The 12,532-nt window shown below is 37.3% G+C and overlaps 1 protein-coding gene across 3 annotated transcripts in view; it reads left to right on the plus strand.

Moving 5' to 3' along the window:
* Window positions 1-3,537, plus strand: part of LOC101853098 (dual specificity protein phosphatase 19) — a 9,002-nt gene extending 5,465 nt beyond the window's left edge. For 2 of the 3 annotated variants that reach the window (XM_005101045.3, XM_005101044.3), the window contains exon 3: window positions 2,818-3,537. In XM_005101045.3, the coding sequence (XP_005101102.1) occupies window positions 2,818-3,218 (401 nt within the window). In that variant the 3' untranslated portion in view covers window positions 3,219-3,537. The remainder of the gene's footprint in view (window positions 1-2,817) is intronic. The other variant, XM_005101043.3, reaches the window with a different exon arrangement.
* The last annotated feature ends 8,995 nt before the right edge of the window (window positions 3,538-12,532 follow it).

Consider the following 12,532-nt stretch of genomic DNA (forward strand, 5'->3'; position numbering starts at 1 on the left):
CAGGACTTGTTGTAAGTGGATTCCACTGTATAATCGACTGTGAATATTTTATTTTGATTTATTTTTTAGGTCTGTGTGTTGTTTGTTGTGAGCTTGGGTGACAGGATAAAGGAATTTGGACCTCAAACCCTTTCGATCATTTGACCTTCTGGAATGTAGTTGTGAAATTATATAAAACAGAACCCTTACCTCATGGCCACATTGCTTCAACGTCCTTTATTCGCCTCTATTTTTAATCCTTTTAGCCATTTTCGAGCATGAATAGTCTGAAATATAAACGACTTAACGTCACTATGAATGACTCATCAGGACTCTGATTGGTTAAACGGAGTAAGAATGGTTACTCGTAGCCCGCTTCAAGCTTTTTTATGTAAACAGCTGACTGTGTAAGCGTGCCCTGCTTGCTCAGTTATGGGCTGTTGATCTTTCAGTTTTGCACTTTGATTGACTGTAAAAGTTTGTTTTTATTGTGTTTTAGTGGGTTTTTTAAAAGACTGATATCTTCCTCTAGATCTCCAAAGGTGGATTCCTTACCAAGAGGCCACCGAGGCATCCATGTGTGTGTGTTTCTGTATGTTTGTGAAATTGTGTGTGTATTTGTGTGTGCATGTGTGTGTGTGTGTATGTGTGTGCACTCATGTGTTTATAGTACTATTGCAAACGTATAAGATGGGTAAACACGGCACGTAAAAGCTCGCGGACTTCCAGCACGTGGTTTCGGTGAAAACGAGGTAATTCAGATCCTTTTTTCTTTGCTCTTTCGCTATAACAGCACCAAATGCTGTACACCTTGAAAAAGTTAAGCTTTTTTTTTTTCGTTTCAATAGTGTAATTTGTTTCTTTTTCCGCGTATTTGGAGCTAGAGAATCGCCGTGGAAAGCGAAGACCTTCGCGGTCGGAATGTGAAGTCTGCCGGTTCAAAAAATTAACACCCATGCCTTGGAATGCTTTGAAGAAAGAGTGGTGATTAAATACCGTCTTTTCATTGGCAAACAACTTCTTTAGAGTTTTGAACTGGGCTTCACGTGGTATATTTTTGGCTTTTGGCGTTTAAATAGAAAGTCTTTAAAAATTGTACAAGTTTTCAAAGATCATTTTTAACTCGAATTATGTAAAATACCGAACAAAAAAAGTACCAATAGAAAGATCAGTTCTTTTTCTATTAGAATAAAGTCATCGGTTTGGAATTATGTTACATTTGCATCATCCTTTCGCAAAACTCCTGGAAGTACTCAGTACACTACAGTCAGAACCAATTCGCTGGCCGCGGGGACCGGTGCGGCGCCGGCCGGGACAACACTCAGTGTTCTTTTTAAAATCGAAATAACGATGGATCATCGTGTTTGAGGCAATACAATACAGATTTGTTATGATCTCACAGTCTTGAAAAAAAAAATCTGGCTCCATTTCTATGTTATAGTGATTGTACTCTGTTAATGTCAAGATGTTTGGTGCACTTGGTACTCTTTATTATCTGTTAAACATGGGGTGGCATCCGGTTAGCGAATTTAGCAATATTCAATTATAATAATATTAAATTAAAACAGCCGCCATTTTAAAAAAAATTGAGTGAGAGGTAAACGTATGGAACCAAAATTTACAGGAGACACGGGCCTTTTATATGAAACAGATAAATTTGACCTACAGCTACTTTGAAAATGTAGTTTCTGGTACCTTGTAGGGCCTTCAATGCTAACCCGTTGTTGCATTTGAGGTGAAGATCATTCTCATTAAAATTTTGTTTTGTCTCTAAGCTTTTTTTCTGTCAATGAATCGTTTTCTACTTCTGTGTGTTACCTTGTAGTGGCGTAGCCAAGATAACTGCCAAATTTCAAGTCTATCTCAATTCTAATTAGACACCCGTCACTATGAAAACATGCTGTCAAACCTAAAAAATAAGTTAAGTACTTTCATTATTTTGAGTTCTGTTTCTTTACATTTGCTACCATTTTTTTGTTTCATATTGTACAGGAATTGTACATAATGTTAGACTAGTTTCCCAGGATAAGTAGGCTGTATGGCCAACTAAAACTGCCTGAACAGTAAACAAAATGTGTGATTTGTTAAAAGTCTGATTTACTGCTGCGTCCTGTTTAAATCCTTTTTTATACTGAAAGTAAAGCAATACTTAACAAAGGGACTTATTATATGCCTATTATTTCAGTCATATATTTTTTAGTAGCCTACACTTTAGAAACATCTCTTAACCTAGATTTGGCTAACTTAATCTTCTGGATTGTATTTGTTTAATCAAATTGAGAAATGAATATTCTATAACATGTTTTCACTTTCACACAGGGTTCTTTTTTATAATTATAATGGTAATAATAATAATCATAAATAACTTTAATAATAATGATAATAATCATAAATAATAACAATAACTATAATAATATGAATTTATATAATGCCTTATCCCTGGAAGACTCTAAGCTCTGTAAAATGCAGATTTACCATTCAATATAACTGACAAATCAAAAGACAAAAAATGTACATTTTGAGACCAGTCAACAAAACACACACACACACACACACACACACACACACACACACACACACACACACACACACACACACACACACACACACACATGCGCGCTCACGCACACACAAATGCACAACTTCCAGTTTCACACTTTGTCTCACATACAAAAAGTACTGGCAGAGAATAGGGTTAAATATGTTTAGCAAAGACTTTTTAAATTCCCTCTCTGATTACAATACTTTTGGGAAGAAATTAGAAATCTTAGGGGGCATGGGAAGATAAAGCAATTTTTGTTTTTTATCTTTTGTCTATCTTTTGTCTTCTCCTTTCAGGTTCTCAAGATGTAGCCCATGACTTTGAGACTCTGAAAAAGTTTGGTGTGACTCATATCCTCAACGTGGCCACAGGCGTGGAGAATTTATTCCCAAATCATTTTACGTATCAGACTCAAGAATTTCGCGATTTGCCTGAATTTCCAATCTTCCATGGCTTTGAAAAAGCCATCAACTTCATAGACGAAGGCCGCTCATCTGGAGGGTGTGTTCTTGTTCACTGCAATGCTGGGATTTCCAGATCGGCGGCTATTGTCATGGCATACCTCATCACAAAGAACAAGATGTCTGTAAATGAATCATTTTCTTATCTCCGCTCAAAGAGACCCCCTACATGTCCTAATCCAGGCTTCCTGATTCAGTTGCAGACTTTGTATGAATCACTCCATCCGAAAGAATAGGTAGCAGATGAGTGTTCTAGCTAGATTATAACGCTATTGTGCTATCTTTCTCAACATGTTTCTGGTCTTTTGAGATAGTTAGCTCTAGAAGATTTGATAAGATACATTATATTTTATTAATCTCTCATTTGAAGAATTTGGCAGTGAGCTTTCACCATTTTCCCCAACACAAAATATATGAATAACATCATATCAACCTATCACATTCTCCCTCTGTCTCTCCCTGCCTCCCTCCCTTCATTGCTCCCTCCCTTCTTCCCTTCCTCCCTGCCTGGCTCCCTTCTCCCCTTTCTTGCTGTCTCTCTCTTTGTCTATCTATCTTTCACTCCCCCCCCCCTTTCTTCCAAACACATAGCTTGGTGACTCTACTGACAAACACCTAACATATATGAAATTTGATTTGAGGGTGATCACAACTTCTTTGGATGAAAATTACATCGTTCATTTTGCTGTATGTAAAACAGATTTCCTAATTATTGAATGTAAATAATGGTACATCTTGTTGTCTCTTTACATCCTAGAAATGTGTACGTCTGCAGTTAATCTAGGGCAATGACACTTTTTTATTAAAAACAGTGTGTGATTTTTCAGCAGATAAGATTGACTTCGACTTTGACTCTTGATGCTTGTGAACTTCTCACTGATATGACAATCAACATCAAGCAACATTGTAATGTGAGGGACAAAGATTGATTAAATTTTTTTTAATGATTTTTAAGTCTAGATTATAAATTTTGCCTCTCAGTTAAACTATAAAAATTTAGCTGTGTCAAGTTAACTTTTTGATAATTAACTCTTACTATTTTTTATTTTTACTGTGGTTGAACTTTTTTGTCAAAAGTAGAGATGCTATGTATTTTTATTTTAATGATTACAGCAGTCTCAATCAACGTCCTCAGTGCTTGGGAGGAAGGAAAATGCGGGATCATATGCGAAGGGGATCTTACCTAATTCATCAGAGGGAAGAATTCAAGGTGACTCATGATGAGGCCCACAATTGATAAAATGATCCTCTCTAACTTTAAAATGAACTGACATGACCCATGAGTTATAGTGCAGTGTGGTTTTGAGGAAAGAAAGCTTCATAAACACTTCGGAGCATGAAGTCACATGTGTGAATGGGTTTTTTTCTTATGTAGCCTATTAGTCCATCAACAATGTTTGCTATTCAAAATTTATAATTTGTTGCACTTTTCATTCAGTAGGCTTACTATTTGCCCAAGCCAGTAATAATTCTTAGCTTTGTGTATGTCTTCCTTTTAACTCATTCTCTGCCCATTTTCACTTGGGCACAGAGCTGAAAGACAAGTGCAATTGTCAAGGAAACAAAAGCACCAACAAGTTGACAGTTTGATGTGACCCTGTCTGATGCAGCCTCCCAGTGTGTCATGAAATCTAATGTAAGCCCAATAATTGGGCTCAAATACAGATACAGAAAACAAACAGATCCAAAAGTTCAGCACCTCAGATTGATCTCATCTGGAGCAAACATTGTACCCCCTCATCAAGATTTGCAGTGGAGGTATTATTGTATTCACGAGAGTGGATGATCTGTGATGCAAGGGGCAGCTCAATGATAGCAAATTTTCGCTGCTGGTTGATTAACTGTGCATGCTTGAATTTTTGTTCAGTAAATTATGATCTGAAATGAGGGATCTTAGCAGTATTTAGTACCTTCTGAGTGGGATTTTTAAGGATGACATTTGTGCAGTCAAAATTTTTTGTTCTTAAAACAGAATCTGAAGTAAACAGGGATCATAAGTGGTGGGATTGTTGGTTGAGACTACTGTATTACAATGCTTTAGGCCAAGAAATCCATACTTGCCTGTTTGTTTGAGGTGTTGTTTTCAGATCTGATTTTCTTACGCAAATCTTAGAAAAGCAGATCCAAAGAGCATGGTATAAAATATTTGTATGTCTTATTTAAGAATTGACATGACTTTGAATGTAATAAGTGCTGTGAAATTGTTTGTTAAGGTACCATGTCCTGTTGGTTTTACGTAAACTTCATGACCGTATACTGCACAGATTGGTGGTATGTCATGTATATTCTGTGTCCTTGTGCATATATGATTATTGTAATAAATGAACTTTGAAATGCTTTTATAATTTTGATACTGATACTATTTTGTAGTATGAAGAGTGCTTCCGTTCCTTACAGTTTATAGTCTTCATTAAAATAGTAATGTTGATAAAGTTTTATACTTCTTCGATCATGAAATGCTCATCATCTCAATGGTGAGAACTTTACTGAAATCATTATCATTGCCACTGTAAAAAGGAATGTCAATCTTTGACAAGTGAGATCTGTTTTTTTCCTCATTAAAGGTAAATTATATTCAGCTGTCCAGTTGCTTATTTATTCAACTGTTGTATTCAGGGTCAGTCTTTGATATTCATCTTTGATATTTGTTCAATATTGTTAAAAAAATGTGAACCTGGTTGGGTTTTTTTCAGACTTGGAGACATCCTTACAACTGAATTTACAGTTGAGAGTGCATATATTACATTGCATAGAATGGTATTGTTCTCTTACTGTAAAGCAAATACGTGCATTTATGAGTAACGACGAAAGAATTCATGTTATTATTTTTTTGGAGGGCACATTGGGGAGCATTTCTCACATAAATGCATCAGTTTCCCTAGTGTAATGGCTAGGTTTTTTGACATTGTACACAAAATGTAGTTCGATTCATTCGAAAGTTCACTTTTTTTATTAACTCTGTCTGGCTGATGGAATTTTGAATCCCACTCAGCCCAGGTTTACTGTGACAAATAGGGTCAAACAAACCTGCCCTTGGAATTATCTAAACCGCACCAAAGAAGAAGATATTTGCATGCACATGGATGCCACACAAAAGGGTGAAGGGGATAAATTTGAAATTATGGTGTGAAAATTTCATAAGATAGTCGGAAATGGTGTGCTTTTTTTCTCATTTATTTTTGGATATGAAACTCCAAATTTTTTAGTTCAGGATTTATTTATATTTGTTGAAACTAAATGGTTTTCAAATTCCTTTTTAGTGTTTGGATTTTCAGATTGATTATTCATTATTTCTACAATTTCAAATTTGGAATGTCTATCGAAATATCATGCAGATAGTTGTGTGACTTCCTGCAAGTTGTTTATATCAGTACTAGTTACCTTAGTATTTAGAAGCTCTTAAAGTGTGCCGCTGCTGATCTGAAATATATTGTTATTTGTGAGACCACCGAACCACAATCATATTTGTTCTATAGTCAGTATACTACAGTAGTGTTTGTTGGAGTTATTTAGTTATTTGAAGAAATCTGCCCCTGCTCCCCCCTCCTTAAAAAAAAAAAATTTACTACTTTCATGTTATTTGCTGACTCACATTGGTTTGGTTGTTGTAACTTGACAATTGGTCTATACACTTACAAATTTTCATGACACTTTGGTAACCCATCATCTTTATAATAAAGATTGCCATAGTTTGTTTGTTTAACTTTGGCCTTAGACAAAAGGTTGACAAAATGTTTTGATTTTGGCCAAAGTCTGACTTAAGCTATTATTGTAGATTGTTGACAAAATGATTGCCTGTTGGGACACAGTTTGGCCTTTTTTAGTTACTCATTGCAATTTTTTCTACTGCTGTGTCTCCAACACTATAACTATGTGCACTCAGGCTGTGCGTTTGTTGAGGCAATTTGTATTCCACGTTTATTTCACCTAACATATCACAGATGAGTATAATTCATGTCCTTGACCAAACTTTCAATCATCAATCAATGCAGAAATTCCAAAAGTAGGTTTCCTTCTTCATTATGGTAGATAAAGAATACTATATATACTATACAAAATTTTTCCGTTGATATTAAAAACATGATCATGTACCTTATATTATGAGGAAACTTTCAACTTTGCAACTGCAACAAAATTTTTGTTTCTTTTTTCTTGTTTATTGAAGATTTCTTCACCTCTGATGTCTCTGTATGTCTATCTTACCTTTTCTGTGCATAACAGTTAAGTCAATGTGCTTCTCTATACACAGAACTTCATTTTAAAATATCATTGTATAGAAGCTTCTGTTGCCCCTAATCCTGTGCACTGGTTCATACGGATGTATACCTTGGAGCATACAGGAAAGTTTTCTGTGTATCTGAGAATGTAGTTTTTATTCTAATGTTCTTTACTGAGGACAGTTGTACATTGGTATTGTTTTCTTTTTCTTCCCTCAGATAAATATTTAATTGAAAAACTGGCTGTGAAGTTATGTTTACATGAAGCTTCTCATGCCCGAAAATCGCTAGTTCATTTATACATGGAAATGTACACGGTCTTTGTGTTGGAACCAATGTTATTTTTAACAATTTATTTTTGAAAGGACAGTCGTATTTTGTTTTTATTTTCTTAGCTTGGCAAATGAGATAATGAAAAGACTGGCTGTGAAGTTTTGTTTTCATGGAGTTTCTCTAGACCCAGACCAAGTGCACTGGTATACATATGAGCAAATAAGAGCAGCAGTGTAATTTTGAATTTAAATGCAATTCGTATTCTTCTAGTTATTTCACAAAGACTTGTAGGGGCCTACATTGGTTTTGGAGATTTTTTGGGGGGGCGGGGGGGGGGGGGGGGGTATTACCTCAACTAATTAGATAACGCAAAGATTGGCTGTGAAGTTTTATTTCCATGAAGCTACTTTTGTGTCAAAACAAGTGCACTGCTTCACGAATGTGTATGTGTACTTGAAAGCACCCAAGGAAAATATTTTACCATATGTTTCTGATTTTTTTCAAAAGGACTTCCCCATTACTACTATCGTTTTCTTTCTCATCCTTCTCCCAATTAGTTTGCTGAACAACTATCTCAGAAGGTTTTGTTGGCACACAGTATTGTGCTGTCTTTTAAAACAAAATACCCCTCCGGGGAAGTGCCACTGACTGTAGTGTCTTTAGGCCATTCCCAAAGGGGGGACATTTCTCGTTCAAGCACAGTAGAATTGTAAATGGGCTGACTCATGTCATGCTCATAACTGTGCCTGATCCACAACAGGGAACTGCTGCTCTTTCTTTCCTGATCCTTACTCATGTCATTTTCCTCTACTTCTTTTGTATGTTTGTAACTCTCTTGTGACCTGCTATTTCCGGGGTGCCTTGATAGTCGAAGCAGACCTTGTGCTGTTGAAGTTAGAGAGGTGAGCAGTCTAAGTCTGATTCCCTGTTGACACCCACCCCGTGGCACTCATATGACCTTATGCAGTTGCGAGCGCCGTAAAACCCTCGACTATAAAAAAATAAAAAATAAAAAATAAATCTGCAAGTGGTTGAAAGGTATCATTGGTAGGTCCTTCTTATTTACTGTGTTTCTGTTGTTCCTGTCTGTATATCTTGCTTTTTTTTCAGGACTTAATGTCCATTATTGTGATGAGGTGGTTATTTTTACTTTAAACACTATTTTAAAAAACCCAATATTTTCTCTGGCGGGTCTTACTTTTTTTTTTTCTCTATTTTTTTCCCCCCTGTCTGTCCTGTTCTTTCCCAGCACTAAATACCATCATTGTGTTGATTTGCTTCCCTTGGCTCCAATTATAAACAAACTTACATAAAAAGGGCTTTGGTCCTGTGGCACAGTGCCATATTACAATTTAGGGGGAGATTTTTGTAGAATTGTTAAGTACATGGTGTAGTTTTGTCTAAAATGTTGAGTTTTTTAATTGGCTATGAGGGAAGAAGTTGACTTCTGAGGTCAATAGGTGGGTGGTTGGGGAGTGCGACTGGTCAGTCCTACTTCTTTACTCTCCCTCAGTTGTTTCCCTGTTAGTTTTGCTTTTTTCGAGCTTAAAATCTCTATGTACTTCTTTTAGCTGAAACTAAATTTAACTTACGTTTCTAAGGACAATGCAGGCAAATAACTAATGTTGAACTGTCTCCTCCATCTGTGAACTTTGTGGCTGTTCGTTTTGTTTATTACTCTCTGATTCTGCATAGACTCTGATAGAGCGTACCAGCATCTGTGGTGTAACAGTGAAGCTCTTCGTTGTAGCACACAGAGAACATGAGTTTGATTCCCAAGTCGGAAAATTCATCAAGTATGCTGGGATGTTGTCATTGTCTCCCACCGGTCTGGCTTTGTTGTGACAGGCAGGGTTGACGCAATTTGCCTTCTAAATTATCTAAATTGTGTCAATGGGGGCACAAAACATTAGAATTACAAATAAAGTGTGGAACGATCTGTTCTCATGATGTAGACGGGATTTTTCAGTGGTAGACAGTAGTAGGCTATATTTTGTGGAAGCAGAAAATATCCGGGGAATACAAAAGTTGATGGGATTTAGCTCTTGATACCATATCGAAATATAAAAAGAGTAGCCATGGTGTAGTGCGTTAGACTTGCCATTGTCAACTTGTAAGTTTTATTCATGTCTCCACTGTATAGAACAGTTTTTCCTTATATCCAGTGCCCGTTGGCACGATTGGATCTGTTTGGTAGGAGGGGCTAGCCAGATTGAGGAAAAAAAGCGACCATTGTGGCATAAACCAAACGAAGCTGAAGGTGATCTTAAAAAACAAGCGTGTTTGTTTTCAAGGCCGCGAGTCGGGTGATCAGTTTGTTTTAGAGAACCGATCCCCCAATGGGCACTGGATAATAGAAAAAGTGCTGCACTGTATTAGACCGTAACATCATAGATGCTGGTACACTCAGTTCAGACAGCTGTAAATAGGTACTTGGCAATCAATAGAGATGGGGTTCATACTATTTATAGTATATGAATGATGGTGATGCACATACATATAATATATATATATATAAATATAACATGCTGTAAACTGTAATGTTTTATATCATGGGGGGGATTGAAATATTAAGACTGGAATGAACTATCAGATGTAGGGCATAATTTGTAAAGTCTTGTGAGCCTTTTGAGGGATACATAACTATAGATTATGTTTTTCAAGATTTAAAAAATGTATGTTTCTTTTCATAGAATACTTTCTATCACTGAAAAAATACTCCTGGCAATAAGTGCTGGTGCTTTTACTTTTAAAGCATGGCATGAAATTGTTGTTCATGATATTGTCAAAATGTTTGATCTGCAGAAGAAAAGCCTAAGTATGATTTGAATTAAATGAAGTTCTTACTACTTCTATTTCCATTTGTATTTCCAGTTATTGTGCATGGACATTAAATTTGATGTCTTGTCTTTTTTGTGTGTGCATATTTCAGTCTGGCATTTTCTGTGCATTTACAAGATAATAGTTACATGTAGTTATCACATCACCTTCCCTCTACTGCCTCTGCTCTCTGCTGCTACTTCTTCATTTGCCCCATTATAATTATGTGTGTGTGTGTGTGCTTGTGTGTGTGTGTGTGTGTGTGTGTGTGTTCACACTGGGTCCTGACTCAGATTTTCACACTCATAAATTTCTAGCAGAGATTTTTACAGATGTTTCTCATCAAAGAAGATCGAGGAAGAAATTCTGTTTGAAAAGGAATCCAAATGGTAGGAAGGTGGCTCTAGCAGGTCCTAAATCTTTTTGCTCCCCGTTGTTCTTATCTGTCCTTCTTGCTATTTCCTTACACTTGTCGGTCATTATTGCGTGGTTGTGCTCTCTTTACTCTATCAAGCAAAAGAAAAATCAAAGGAATATAAAAATAAACCAGTCTTCCTGTGCCTCCCTCCTATTGCGCACTGGAGATACAGAAAAGTGGGAATCCATAACTTATTCATAGACACAGAATATTCTTGTCAGCTAAGCTCAGTCATCGGAGCTTATTGTCAAAGAGCTGATTTTCCATTTTTTGTAACTCATAGAAGCCTTTAGAGTTAACTGTTCTGAAAGAAAAGATGGGATGGGAGAGGGAGGGGTCTTCATAGTAATCTTAAATGCAGAGTTGGAAAATGTAAATTGATTCTTTTCACAAGACTATACAGTGGGTGCCGCATTCATCGAGTTCACATTCAACGAGAAGTCTGCTCCAACGAGGCAATCCTTAATCCCCGATTTTTCCTCTATATCTCTTTGTAAATGTACGTCGGCTCCAACGAGGTTGAAAACAGACCGAAGTCGCTTTCAACGAGGTCGCGATAACCAAATGAAAGCAATTAGCGGCCCCAAAAGCGAAGAATTTTTCTCCTTTCTCTCTTTCTCACGCGAAGCACAAGGCCCATCATCGATTCCTAACACACTGTATTGCTAGATCTAGTGTGCCTCCTAATATGGGCCCCAGAGCCAAGAGGATGGGCAAGGATTAGCCTACGGTAGAGATGGGAGGGGATGGGTGGGAACACGATGCCGGCTGTGTGAAACTGGATGAACTGTGGATGGGTAGGTCTAGATCGAGATCTTCATTTTTTTCAATTTTCTTTTCTCCCCCTGATCAGAAAATCCAAGCTCCTGTCTTTACTTTATGTAGATCTAGGCCTAGGCGTGAGAGGGTATGTTTCCACTCGAGAAGTGTTCCAGGGAAAAACATAAATTTTTTATGCAGAAATGATGGTCAGACCACAGCTCAAACACGCGCACACTGATGCTGTTTGAGATTTTTGTCATTAGGGGGAACAAATGTTTTAATTACTAGATCTAGTATTGATCCTATAATACAGTGGAATCCTGTTATAACGAGAGGGAGGGGACCGGTGCGAAACATCCATTATAACAGGATTCTCGTTATAATTATAAGGGACCCAGTAATAAATTCAAGGGAAATAGTACAGTAGGCCTAATCTATAAGTCTGGTTTTCTGTTCGTTTCTTTTTGTAATCTCCCCTGATGATGATTTGGTTCAACGTGATCTCGAGGTCTTACTTGATTAAAAATCGAATAAGGTTTCTTTCTCTATCGCTAGCGATGTTGACAGCTCGGCGTCGGTGATCAGAAAAAAAGTTCTCTAGGCTAACTCGCCCCACCACACCCTGTGGTGCGTTCCGTCTGCTTGCGCACGTCCCACATTGGATCCATCCATCACAGTCACATCATTGTGACCTCTCCATCCCCGCATCGGAGAAGTGAGAGGCGTGGTAGGCCTAGATAATCTAGACTAGGCTGACCTATCACGTGATGCATTCTGCTTGTCTGTGCATGCCACTACCACATCCTCCCCACTCATTCGCTCCGCCTTCCTTGTTGGCACACGTGGGCTCTCCCATTCTGTTTCGCAAGATCACCAACAACCGGCAAGGTTTTGCATGAATAAATGGCCTGTACGGTGTGCACAGCAGCAGCAATATTCCGCTATAACCGACTCGCATGTTTGTCTGATTGCGCTATAGCAGTATTTTATTTACAAAGATAAAGAAGGGAAAAAACGGGGTTTTAGAATAGTGTCTTTATAACAGATTTCTCGTTATTTC

Source organism: Aplysia californica, unplaced genomic scaffold, assembly GCF_000002075.1.
Source record: "Aplysia californica isolate F4 #8 unplaced genomic scaffold, AplCal3.0 scaffold00269, whole genome shotgun sequence".
NCBI lineage: Eukaryota > Metazoa > Mollusca > Gastropoda > Aplysiida > Aplysiidae > Aplysia > Aplysia californica.